The 13948-nt window shown below is 41.8% G+C and overlaps 1 protein-coding gene across 1 annotated transcript in view; it reads left to right on the forward strand.

The window, feature by feature from the left end:
- Positions 1–12912, forward strand: part of LOC103808722 (propionyl-CoA carboxylase alpha chain, mitochondrial-like) — a gene marked incomplete at its 5' end in the record, with an annotated part of 151417 nt that extends 138505 nt beyond the window's left edge. The window contains 2 exons of the mRNA XM_009081524.1: positions 9149–9226; positions 12570–12912. Coding sequence (XP_009079772.1) covers positions 9149–9226; positions 12570–12638 — 147 coding nt within the window. The remainder of the gene's footprint in view (positions 1–9148; positions 9227–12569) is intronic.
- Between the last annotated feature and the right edge of the window lie 1036 nt (positions 12913–13948).

A 13948-nucleotide genomic window follows, 5' to 3' on the forward strand; every position in this document is an offset into this window, starting at 1 on the left:
TCATGATAACACAGTGACATTAATATAGGGAATACTCCTTTTTGGGTGTTTGCATGTTTATTTGGTAAGTGGATTGTTAATGATACGTGTGCATTAGGATGATATTTGTTTTGGGGAGAATTACTTTTTGGTTCCCTGTGGTGCCACGGGCCAGAGAAACCACTGGGCTTCAAGAGTCCAGGCAAGGAACACACTGTGCTTCTGCTGAGGCTGGTGGCAGCACAAGCCCTGCTAGCACACAGCAGGGTTTTTGTGCCAGTGCGTGGAGATGGCACTGAGAGTGGTTTTCATCTCACCTCGGTTACCACGACACTACCATAACCCCACTAAAGCTGCAGAAATCCCCTGCTTTACTCAGAGGGCAGGAAACAGGCAGGCACTTGCAAATATTTCTTCTTTGTCTTGAGTTCCTTGGCTTGGTTTACGTGCATGTAGGATTCTGTGCACTGAAACTGCAGGAGCAGGGACAGCTCAAGATCCTGATAGCTTGCCTGGGTAAAGCTGTGCTGGTATACCCAAAGCAAGGCACCCAAAGTGTTCCCACTGCTGATTCTGACTTTGGGAGTCTCAACTGTCCACAGCAACAAAGAAAGGTCTTCCCAGTCCTGACTGCTTCGTGGCCTTTGCTGTATTTTCACCTGTGAATATAGTTCTTGCTCTTTCAGTTTTATGTCTGTCAGAAATGCAAAGGTGTTTTTCTTTTAGCCGTATGTTTCTGTTGGTTGTCTTCCTGTTTTTTAGTTACATTGGGCAGAACAGGTGGCATTACTAAGCCAAGCATTGGTCAATAAGCTAATGCCAGTGCTGGCAACCTAAATCACTTCAATGATTCCCCCATCCATAAATATGCAAAAGGAAAGCACCTCTGGGTGAGCACCCCAGCATTACTGAATCTTTGTAGGACTGCAGCCAAAAGAAGAAGGCAATTAATTATTTTGACACAAGTTTCTAAATTTTCTCTCTTTCCAGTAATTCAGGATTATGCCAGGTTTTGGAAGTTATCACCATCCAAACTATTCTTTAAATGTCCCTTCCTTCCATATCAAAATTTCTTACGATTTCAAGTTGATGCTAGTGTAGCCATGGGTATTAATATTTCATGGGATGATTTTTTCTACCAAGATATCAGCTGTCAAATGTAGATGCTAATTATCTCAGTAATTTCAAAACTGGGTACCTCGGAGGCTGCTTTTCTAGTTGTGTAATTTACAGAACACAAAACTTTTTAAAATAATCAAGGAAGATGTTTTAAACTGCATTCCCCTTCCAGCTCAGCTGCATGCATTTTATTTCATTTTCTCTTGTTATTCTTTAGAACAATAGTTGAAAAAAAAATATCTGTCCACAGTTTTCCATTTCACAAGCCTTGGAAACTTTTTGCTATGGGAAAAGATGTTTTGCCCTGACCTCTACCACTGAAATGCTCACTACAAAAAACCAAAACAAGGGAGTTTTCTAAATTCTGTTTCTCACTACGTCATTCATTCTCGTGAAAGAAGAGGTGGAATTATAAACTTACCTGTTGCTGTCAGGCAGTTGTGTGTTGTTTTAAATTGTGTTTGCCCTTCAGATCTCAAAATCTTTTAAAAAAAATTCTCTTTTTTTACCTTATAATTATAGATTTTGAAAATAATAACAGAGGAATAACAACCAGGTTAAAACAGTAAAAATATTTTCATTTAAGTAACAGTTTCACATTCTATTTTGATGACTATGGTACAGTAATTTGGTAGGATATTATTTAACTCAAATGAGACTCTTGTGCATGAACCTTTTTTCTTTTATTGTTGTTTTTCCTTTTTCTTCCCTTTCCCTCCTTTCCTCCCTCCCATTCTTCAGAGCAAATGTTAACTCCATTTTCAGTTAAAGGGAGTTTGCAGACTTGATGAAATTTGGCCACAGACTTCATGTAATTTTTATGATTCTATGTATTTGATAATTTTCTTGGGGTGTATCTTTTTTTGGGGAAAAAAGTTGGTAAACAGGAAACTTAAACTTTGTCACACAGTTGTGTAATTTCAAGAGTAAAAGCATTAAAATCTTTCACCATTCTTATAACACAAGAGCCCAAGTAATAATTGTGGTTGCATTGAAGAAAACACTTAACTATAGTAATTTCTCATAACATATTTACGTAATGTTTTATATTTGAACAAATTTTTTTTGCTATATCTTTGTGATTGCACAGTCTAAGATTTGTGTCTGAGTACAGTGTAATTAAGAATGAAATCCTATTTGGATGATGATGTAGGAATTTTCTCCTCGAGGGAAAAACGTTGCTGTCCTCTGAAGCAAATTCATAGTTTGTTTGGGTTTTTAAATTTATTTTGGGGTGCTTTGTTTTTTCGAATAATAAACAACTTCTTAGCTGTTACTGAAAAAGTTGAATGATAGAGACTGGGCTGAGTTAGCACAGGAATTGCCCCAGAAGTGCTCTGCCTGCATATCACTTCCCCAGCACGCTGGGATGCTGGGAGCAGTGGGGAAGTGTGTTTTGGATAAGTGGGAGTGCAATGACCAGTGCTGATTGCTGTCAGGGGGACATCAGTGACCTTTAGCCAGAGGTCAGAAAATTGGGGATGTGCTATGTTCAGATTCATTCGTTAAGGGAGTGTGGCAAAAAAAGTTTAATAATGATTTGTCAAGTACTGTTAATTGCCTCCAATCATATTTGCAGCTCTGTAGCTCCGGTTTCAGAGTTAATTTGGAAAGAAGGGAAAACTTGCACTAATTATTTTACATGGTAATGGACAATGTCAAGGAATTTCAATTGTTGCTCATCCAATTCCTCTTGATTTGTTTTCTTGTTGGATGTTGGCTGCCAGATTGCCAACAAGTCAGAGAGAAAAAAATCTGGGAAGGGAATGATACCAGCATGGACTAAGTTTAAACAACAAATAAACAAACAAGGATTCCAGTATCTTCATAAGCACATTAGATAGTGAATGCATAGTTAATTCACTGTTCAGTGGTTTTCCACAAGCGTAAACAAGATGCATGTTTGTAATTATTTTGCAGAAAGCTACAAGAGTGGATTACTGGATTTCATGTGACACTGTCTTGCATCGTCCCTTCTTACTTACTAGGTTCAACAGGGACACAAGGCACAGCATAGTGGAAATTGCAAGTGATGTTTACTGGTGTCTTCCCAAAGCTGAGAAAGGAGATATCAATAAAATGCAACTCTCACTTCACTTTTAACCAAATCTAAGATCATATTTGCTTAGGGCTGTCATTGGTTTTTTTCCACTTCAGCTCCAAGAGCTTTAAAAATGCTATGCATCAGAGCACCTGTGTTCTAAATATCATGGTCTTAAAAATGTAATTGAGGGATTTTCACTTTTGTAGGCAAATCAGCAGGGTTGATATTGATCTGTCTTTTTAGGGAGCCACAGTGCAGCAGAAGGTGATACTGTAGAGGGCCCCGTAAACCCTCGGAGCCTTCTGTCTAATTTGGCAGAAAAACACAGAATGTCGGACAACAAAAGAACGATCCGATTCCATAAGAAATCTTCATCCCTCCCACCTCCTTTTCACAAGATAAAGAAAAAAGACTTAATTTTTTCAGCTGCACACAATGATTTGGTGCTCACTCTTGCATTGAAACAGTTGCTGTCAGAACAGGCAGGAAACAGTTTTCTTTTAATTGCTGAAATCATTCGGAAGTGCTTCATGCACGGCTTCTATACAGCAGATGCTGTGCATTAATTGGCCTGTGTAGGGCTGACCCAGGGTTCCTTGCAGCGGGCCCAATTTTAGGCAGAGGGTTTAAATAGCTTATTTCTTATTTTGTGTAACCTGGCGAACATTATGAGCGCGCCTGCACGTGGGGTATTTCATGGTCTGCAGTTTCTAATGTCATGTGGGTTTCAAAACCTGTGCTTCTCTGGTAATGTACTAGCAGCAGGTAAGCTCTGAATACCATCCATCAGGAGCTAATTTTTTATCCAGATACTCCAATGACTGATGAACCTGTCTTTTGTATGAATGTTCAGCACAGGAGAAAGCCATATGCCCCTGGCACTGGTTCCTATGCATTCTTTACAGTTTGTAGAGAGGAGATTAAGAAAAAAACCAAAGCCTTAACATTTACATGTCTTTCATTTATTTAGCAGTTAGCACTTTCTAAAATAGCTCTATTTTTATTTTTTTTTTATTTTTTTTAAACAGCGAAAGGAGATTTAGGTCTTTTAAAGCAATCTGACTACCACTACTCATTTTCTTTATCAGGAATATTACTGCACACCCTTAATAGGGAACCTTGTTTTGCTACTCCCCGTCTGTTCAAAACAGACCTTAGCCCATTAGAAGGTCCTCCCTTGTGTGGGAAGACCACAGCTGTTACTGTAAATCTCATCCAGTAACTGTATCACCCCCATTTTGTGGCTCTGAAGGATGAAATTGAGAAATGGAATACTGTGCAGTCATCCTTTACGTCTCCAATTTTAGGCCTTTGCACATCATTTTCATGCTTTTATTCCAAATCAAACAACATTAGTGAGCAACACCACACTTGCTAAATGCCTAGTGTCTAAAGCAGCACCCATGGTCTTTGTTTTTGGACGATTTAGGGTTTGGAGGCAAGTTGGGGTTTTGTTTATGGTGGTTTTTTTTTTATTTTGATTGTTTTTGTTCCCTCTTTTCCTTCCCTCCTTCCCCACCAAATCTTTCCCACTCCCCAGAATTTGTCAGAAACAGAAATCCAGATGGTAGTGAGGTGCCTAAGATGGAGGATGCTCTGTTCTGCCTCCACAGAGGAAGTGGGAGCTCAGCACGGCTAACAAACGCAACTTTAAAAAGGTTTCTGTTTCTTTAAATCCTTCTGAATAAAGTGGATCTAACTTCTTGTGAAGGATATTGGGGGCTTTAATCAGAAATAAGAAGTGGTTTAAATCATTAGCACAACAAAGCAAACTATAAGCTTGAAGATAAAAGTCTCAGGGGAAATAGTCCTCTGAAAATAAATGGGACTTGATAGATTTCCATATCATTTATAACTTCCCTTAATTACACTTGGAAGACTTGCCAGTAAAACTGGAAAATTGGCAGCCTATATCCATTATAGTAATTTTGCCGACCATGGCAAGCAGCTGGCTTTACTGGATTTTATTTCCCATCACTCACAATTAATCATCAGCTGGAGATGTCTGAAACTCCTCAAAACGTAGCAATACTGTGTGACATTCAGGCCTCCTTAAAATGCTGAAATCTGCTGAGTAAATGGGCCGAGTTCCCCTTCCAGCGAGCTCCTTTTGGTGCGAGGCAGGCTGCAGCTTAATGAGTGCCACTTCGATAATCGGATGCGAATGTGAACCCTGACCCCGTGTCAAAGGAGAGGACGCAGCAAGCTGGATAAAAGATCGGGGATTCAGATCTGCAAACTTTACACCAATTAGACAGAGAGCATGGAAATACATCAGTGCCCATTGGGTTTATCAGAAAGACTTGTGGGGCTTGTGACCATTTTGTAAGCCTAACATGGGAGACGTCCTGTCACAATCATTAAGTCTTCGTCCGATGACGCACAAAAGTCTGCAGAAAGTGTACCATATTCACAGAGATCCCGTGGCAGCAATGCCCTCGGGTGTGCGCTGTCTTTTTGTGTTGCTGAGCTTTAAAGAGCCCTATCTGTAAGTGCACATAGTCTTTGGGGTCCTCATGTAGGTGCAGTGAGAACAGGTCGGGGTTGCTGCTCCTCAGATTCTGCTTCCACCCCGTGGCGTTAGTCACTTGGTTGGGAAATGACCGGAGACAGTTCCCTGTCCTGTGTGTAACCTTTGGGCCAGAGGAACAACCACCCTGCAGTCCCTGAGTTATTCAAGCAGTGCCATTGACTGTTCCCAAATTCACATCACAGTTGTTAGCAGCATCAAGATTTAAGTACCCTCCTCTTCAATGATTTTTTTCTTCTGCTACTTTTTTTCCCTTTTCACTCTGTGGAGAACAAAACTGAACAGCTACTTTGAACTGCACCATGCAGAAATAAACTGCTAAAACACAGACTGCAGGTCTAATGGTTAATCACTCATTTATTTTGATATCCCAAGCAACGTAAAGGTCGAGTTGTCTGTAGCGTAACTCTGTGAAAAAGATACCTGAGATTAATTTCTTGTAAGAAAAGGAGCCCTTTTGTTTTACTTGGTTCCAATCAACCGGATTTTTTGTTTGATTCTAGTTGCCTGTTTTGACAGATTTGGGTCATCACTGAGACCTCTCTAAATTGAAATGTAAGGATGGTGGTTTACGTTGGTTTACCATCCACTGAAAGAAACAAATGGTACAATGAAAATGCAGCATTAAAAATGGTCTGGATAAATCCTTAAATAAGTTAGCAAGAACTCGTACACATCGCTGTGGTTTTCATTTGCAGGCTAAATAACAGGCAAAAGGATATGTGCAATTATGGAATGAAAGAAATTGGACAATGCCCAAAAGGCTGAAAAAGAGAAAAGAGAGATACAAGTGCCTAATTTTAGGATTTGTCGCTTTGCAACACAATGAGCAGAGCTGTAAAGGTTTAACATAAGAACAGTAATTAAACTTCTGTGCTTAAGTGACACTTGTGCCAAGGTAATTTTCAACAAATTGCACATCATCAGAGGTACTGACACAGCATTTTCACACGTGGTACCTGCTGAAAGTGTCTCCTTCCTTCCAAATTAGTAAGACTAGATGTTAACTGGATACTTTGACTGTGTATTTTGTGGGTTGAGTGGGTTATTTCCTTCCCAGACGCTGCTTCCTTTGTCATCAACCCAGCAGGTATAAAACACAAAAACTTTATTTTTGGGAAAAGGGGGAAACTGAGAAGAAAGTCAGATTAAGGGATATTTTCATTCCACAATCACTAATACTTCCTGCCATTTTAGCACCATACTTAAGATCTACAGTGACAATTCTGTACTATTCCAATAGATGTGTTTCCAGAACTCTGTTTAGGTAATTGCTCACACCATCCACCTGATGAAGCCTTGTTACAGTTAAATTGCACCAGGGCTCAAGGAAAGTTTCTTGTGCCTTTAAAATTAGGCCACTGAATTCAGATCTGTCCTCCTTAGCATCTCAATCTTCAGCAACCTTCAGAGGCTCATGTTCTTGGCTCTTGGGTAGCTGAGTTTAACCAGAGGGTGGCAAAGTTGTTTCTGAAATGCTTATTTTAATAACAGCATTATTTAAAAAAACAAAACCAGAAACCTCTAACAAACATTCTTGCCTTTTTTTGTCTTTTAAAATCAGAAGTAGATATTCACAGCTTCCTCTTAACCTCAGAAATGTTTGGAAGGTTCAGGGCAGATGGAAGAAAAGCCAAGCAGTGAGATGGGAAGAAACAAGGAAGGAAACAGTGAGTTGCTGGGACAAGGCTATGGGCAGAGCAGCAGATGTGGAAGGAAGGAGACAAAAGACAGGGAAAGGGAATAGAGGGGAAATAACTGGGGACAAAGAAGAAGTCTTTGATACTATTCACCGAATTTGACACTGCTAATGACTTAAATGCTTACCTGAAGCTCAGGATGGAATTTCTGCAGGTGAAGTGTTGGGTGTTGGTTACTCTCTGCATTCAGTTAGTGCACCATGTTCCCATAGCAAATGCTTTCCGTATTTACCCTCCAAAACCTGTCATACTGCTGTTGGCAGTCTGCTGGAGAAAGGGTGTGGAATCATCTTTTAATGCAATGCCTTTTCTTCTGCCTTGCTCAAATCCATAGGCAGCCATCACTGCTTTTCCATCACTGTTAGTGCACACTTCAGTGAAAAAAATGCTTTATTTAAACTTTTGGAATGTTCTTCATACAATGTGCATTTGACCTCTGACTTCACATCTGTCTGTTAGTATGTTCCTCCTAAGTGGTACACACTTGTCCTTAAAAAAGTATTACTCATTTTACACGTGTTTAGAGAAATATATCTATGTGTATATGTAAACAACACATTTTGTTGGCACTAGCACATATAACAATGCACAAACCAGATCTCTGCAGGTCTCAGATTATGAAACTTGATTTAATGAAGCTCACTTATGAAACTCAGATTTAATGAAACTTGAGCATCAGACTGAAAGCATCCCAAACTTGCTGGGACAATGAGGGAATAGCAGACTGCATCTGCAAAAGAGCACTGTGAAAAGACTTGCAGTGGGCACTGAGAGCCAGGTGTCCCAGAGGGATGTACCTGCACGAGTCATAGGTCCTGCATGTAGGGCCCAGCACCCTTCCCTCTCTGGCATGCATCACCTTCCTGGGATGAGTAGCTGATTGCTGGGCTACATGAGGGGTAAGTCCTGAATCCACTGGGTTTCCCCTCATATATAGGCAGCGCCTCAACCACTGAAAGCCTTGAGCAGCTGTTTCCTCTGTGCAGTGTGGTCCAAGACACTGGAGGGAGGATCTGACTGGGAGGCACAGGGAGCCCAGCAGAGCAGCCCAGTGGGTCACTCATGACCTCGAGCTTGCTCGTGCCTGTTAGCAGAGTGCAAACAAGCAGAAAGAGGAAACTTGAAGGTTTCCTTTAAAGAGCTCTCAGCTGTGGTGAAAATGATGGTTTTGCCTCCGTGACACCTCCCCTGTGGATGAGATCTGGTGGTTCCTCACTGATGTGCTCTGTTCTGTCAGTCCAAAGTCATCAGCCGCCGTCCAGATGCTGCCACGAGCAGAGGTGTGACTTTCTCTCAGCATTAGCCCACTGGGTATTGCTGGAGCTTCCAGCCCAAGCTCCCCCAGACATGTGCCAAGAAACTTTTGGCTTCCGAATCCGTATTACTATCCATGGGCTGTGTGCCAGGGAAGCAAAGCAAAAGTTCCCCAGCCAAAAAAGCACAAATTAAATTTTGCTCTGGATTTAATTGATGCCGCACTGTGGTGGATGTGAAGTGTGAACTATAGAAGTTGGAGCTGAATGGATGGGATGGGAGAAGAGCCTTTCAGGTTTGCCTGGGGTGACAGTTTTAAGTACATGATTCCTTTGTCCCTATTTTGCTGTCAGTTTTGTGTTTGTCATTTGTGTTGTGACTGTGTAACTGGCTGACTTGATGTGTGCCATGAAACTGTTTACAGTGTTTAATGAAATAATCCTTTTCTTTTCCAGAAGAATCATCACACTTAGAACATTTCAAATTCTCTCTCCTCATTTTGTACTGCTTGAATTTTACCAGGTTTCGGAGGGTCAAGAGATTTGTGTAATTGAAGCAATGAAAATGCAGAACAGTATGATGGCTGCTAAAACAGGCAAGGTAAGCTACCTTGGGTCACTTAAAACCATATGCAACTTGTCAAACAGGATAGAATTTAAAAAGGAAAAAAGGAGAATTCTGGTTGTTAAGGAATTAAGCCTGATTGTTGTAAGTCTTTCAAAGTGAGGTGTCTTTAATTTTGTAACATTTGCATCTGCTGTGAATGCTGTTAAGTAGTTCCCAGCCTTAGATAGCACAGCAGGAAGTAGTTTTACTGGCTTCAGAAATTCATATAACTCTGTTTCTCCTAAATGATTTGTTTTCTGTGATGTTACAATGCCAAGCTGATTCGAAAGGTGTTGCAGACCGTTTCTCCAAATTTCACCTTTCCAGAGAGCAACTGAAGAAGAGAGATCTCTTTGCCAGTTAATTATTTAATGGCAAACAATTTGACATTAAAAACCCCCCTCAGAACAAGACACAGAAAGTGCTTTTGCAGGAGAAAGAAAGAAGCAATTTTTTATTATTGTGACTGTTAAATATCAGGCCTAGATCTGAACATTTGTTAAGGTTTGCAAGGCTGTGCATTCTGCTATCTCTCTTCTGAGGGATCAGTGTTGCAGGCTCTGAGCTGGGACTCTGCTGCAGTGTAGGATGTGCCAAAACCAGCACTCTGGGTGGGGAACTGATTAAGCTTATATGACAAGGACATGCCTTAAACCCCAGCTGGTTTGGGGACTGTCAGCTCCCAAGTTGGGGGCCTCAGAGCATCCCTGTGCCAGATTATAATTCACAGCCTGAAACCATCACCTAGACATGGGCCCCTGATCCACCCTTTCCAAAGGGAGAGCGTAGTCTGGATCTGGGTTATATGTTCTCTTCTGTTGTATATTCCCTAACCTGCCCTAGCCCCTCTCTGCCTGGGATCAGGCCCCTCTGCTCTCCCTAAAATAGTGCCATTTTGCTGTTGAAAACTGCAGAACAAGCCCCAGTGAAGACCCTTATCCCAGAGGGAGGCAGCAGGGAGCTCAGCTCTCTGGGCAGGGACGAGGTTAGCCACTGGCAAGGTTTGCTGAGATCTCAGGATGGGTCTCTATGCCAAGGACTGTTTGTGTGTTTACAAGAAAGGCTTATTTGGCACAGCTCTAAAATTGTCACCGAGGCTGGGTCCCAGGGCTTGCCTCTTCCAGTGCATCCAGTGCAAAACTGGGTCTCAAGAGAGAAAAACAGAGAGAGGGTGTATGTTCCTTCTGCTGTTGCTCTAACATTGCCATTTTATTATTTTATTTCATGCATTAATTTCTATATAATTTATTGTCTCACTTGATTAATATCTCCCAGCATTTAGTTTTTCATCTTTGCTTCTTCTGTTTAACCCCTTATTGCTGCTCTTTGCATGCACTGTTATTAACTAGTGAGTGTTTGTAATTAAAATGCTGTTCCCTCTCCCACCACTCCTTTATTTTTTTACTTTAACCGTCCCTTTCCCACCAAGGTGTTCTGCAATCTGTGGGCCTGTTCCTTAAAATCCTGCTTGTACTTCTCCCAAGAATAAATATTCCCCACTCACAGTGTACAGATGCCACATAAACCCCATAGTTTGGCTTACTAATCTTTCAAGGTGGGATGTGAATGGTGCACAGGTCACTCATGTCCCCTTGGTGCCCCCACTTTAATAATAAGCAAGTGATTTGATTCTTTGGGATTTTAAGAATTTCAAAAAGCACAAAAGTTTTGGGCTGTGTAGAAATGAAGCTGCTGAACAGAATTCATCCTGTTCTGCAGTGTAAAGTCATGGCTCTGAGTGCTAAAATAACTTGGCCCCTCCACAGGAATGGGATGTTTGGCACCGGCTGTTAGTCCATGTTTTGATGCTCTGAAACCGTGTTTTGAAACTCAGTTCATTTGTCTTCAGCTGGAAGACGTTCCCATTTTCATTCCCAACTGAATTCCTTTTCTGGATCAAACCCCATCTTCCTGTTTGTAATTGTGAAGAAAAGTGGCTTGTTTTTATCTAGTTTGAGTTTACTCCAGCTGCAGGTGGTTAAAAATGAGGGAAAGATGGAGAGGAACTGGCGTGTCTCCTGTCTTCCACGGGACAGCTGTGCCTGGGTCAGAACAGGGAGCTGGCCCTGCTGCATATCAGAAACCACTGGGGAGTTTGAAACACTAGTCAGCTATGATGTTTGCTGAACCTTGGCTTTGTAGAGAAAGAAAAGCAAGAGGTAGAATGTTTTTTCACACGGCTTTCATCTCTTAAAAGGCCGAGGCTCAGGAATTGGGTAGGCTGCCTAGCTACTGGTTTAGAAGCAAAGCCCTTGTTTGTACATTGCGTGGTCTTTGCTCGTGTAGTGTTCAGTGTCTTCCTGGGCAGTGCTGGGAGTGTGTCAGTGCCACAGAGCCACAGATACAGCTCACGTGGTTTGGACTGTCGACACACGTGGGCAGTAGTGTGGCCATCGTGGTCCTTGGGGTGTGCTGGGGATTTCCTATAGGAGCCCAAGGTAGCGTTTGGATGATTAAACTCAGCTAACTGCTGAACAAGGATTTGGGCTTGTCAGTGTGAGCTCTGAATTAATATTGCAAGCCAAGTCTAATATACAGCTTCAAATATTTTCTGGAGCTCCATGTGCTGAAATGCAATTCAAACATGTTGCAGCCTTTTATAGAGGAAATGAGGGATTAGTATTGATGTTTGTGTTTTAAAACTCAGGAATCTGCACATGAGTATGTAATTCATCTACAGATGTAGCTGCATTTATTTGACAGTGGTAGCTCTTTGCCAAGTTTGGTTATGTTAAAGGATCCCAATTCAGCTTTGAAACATCTATCCCAGCTGTCTGGGGATTGAGAGAAAGCCACTTCATGGCTGCAGTCCCAAAGTGCAGTTATACTTAAAAACTGCAATGCAGGAAATAGTGGAATATTTCATTGCAATGTCCAAGCATGAGTGTTGAAGGGTCAGCTTGTCCTCTAAAATGTTTAAAACTTTAGTAGCAAACGAACAGCAGTGCAACCAAGTGAGGAAAGGCACTTTTAAATTTAAAAGTGCCATCTCCATCTGATGTTCAGGTCTTCAAGCACTTCTGCCATAAGAAAACCAGCTAGTGGGAGGTGCCTAAGTACCCTGATAGGGTTGGACACGATTTGGTCAAGCACTGGAGAGGTGGTGGAGTCCCCATTCTCAGAGGTACTCAGAACTCAGCTGGACACTGAACACGAGTGGTCGAGCACTCAGCCTCTTGAGGTGCATCTCTGGTCCCTGGGTGGTTATCCTGTTGCATAGCAGCCATTTACCCTGTGCATGCAGATGTGATACTCTGTATGAGCCATGTCAACCAAACCATTTATCTCACCATGCTACTGAAGAAGGTTTAAAATGATTGTTGTTTCTGTACCCCAGGTGAAAGCTGTGCACTGCAAAGCTGGTGATACTGTTGGAGAAGGAGATCTGCTGGTGGAGCTGGAATGAAAGGTTACCTCCACACCATTGAATTAACTAAGCCTTTATTATATTCATCTGTAAAGTAACATTAAGGCAAGTCAACACAGAATAGACAGTTGTACGCACAAGATTTTATACAGGCATATTTACTGTATCAGTGGTTAAGACAGCAAACACAGATGTTAAACCTTGGCAACAGATCCCAGATTTTTACTTCCACAAATACTTGTACATAACCTTTGTAACGCTTTGATTTTTCAGGATCAAATAAAATCAATAAAATACCATTTCTGCTGTAAAACAGGAAAAGCCTCTTTTTTTAAAAAAAGAAAACACAACAAAAGCCAAATCTGATTTGTTTTCTCCACAGTAATGTCCCTGGTTTGAGGCCCTAGCCAGGCTGCACAGAACGGTTGGTAAGAGTGAAAAATTAACCACCGAGTGAACTGAGCAGTTCTACACTCTGTGTAAGCACTGCACAGGTACCACTGCCTGGCTTAAATTCTGATCAGATTTATTGTAATAAAAGGATTTGTATGGACTAGACTTAAATTACAGGTTAGAGACTTTGTTTTGCTAGTGTAGACTTTTAGTCTTGTATTTTTTTTTTACAGTTGTGAGAGAACTCCATACTCAATTCTACCCTCCCATCCCTCCTCTTTAATCTTCTTTATATTGATTACTGGATGCAAGACTTCACAGAAGGATCCTGGCACTGTCTTCATACCCTTTCTTTAGCCACCCCAAGGTATTGCTAAGAGACACATGGTACCTCTCAGACCAGGCCTCCTCCTGAATTCTTGCAGGGGAGAGAGAGACCAAGTGTGTCCCATCTTTTTGTTGTGCAAGGGTTCTTACTACAGACTGTGTGAAGAACTAGGATTGTTCATCATACAAGACTACATCATGCTGGCAGGGCTGTTTATCCAGTAATGGAAACCAGAGACAGCCTGAAGAAGAGGATGATTTAAGGGACCTGAACAGAAGATGAGGGCTGGTGACTTGGGCAGAACAGGCAAGATGTATTTTATTTCCTCCTCACTCAGAAACTCCATGTCACGGGATGATGTAGATACCAGAAGTTTACTGGGTCCAAAATGTTAGTGTGTGATTAACAGAGGCTCCTTCCACGATGTGCTCTAGCTTGGTAAGTCAGCAGCTACAGCCCACTAAGATGCTGTGCCTAGCTCTGCAGTCCCTGCACACTGCAGCATCATCCGCTCCCTGTGCTCTCCCCTAGGCCTCTGCTGCTGCCCACTCCTGGGCCAGGACACTGGGTACTCCCACCTTTGGGCTCACTTCCCAGAGCTGTTCTTTTTACATACCTCTAAGTCTCC

Source organism: Acanthisitta chloris, unplaced genomic scaffold, assembly GCF_000695815.1.
Source record: "Acanthisitta chloris isolate BGI_N310 unplaced genomic scaffold, ASM69581v1 scaffold6959, whole genome shotgun sequence".
NCBI classification, from domain to species: domain Eukaryota; kingdom Metazoa; phylum Chordata; class Aves; order Passeriformes; family Acanthisittidae; genus Acanthisitta; species Acanthisitta chloris.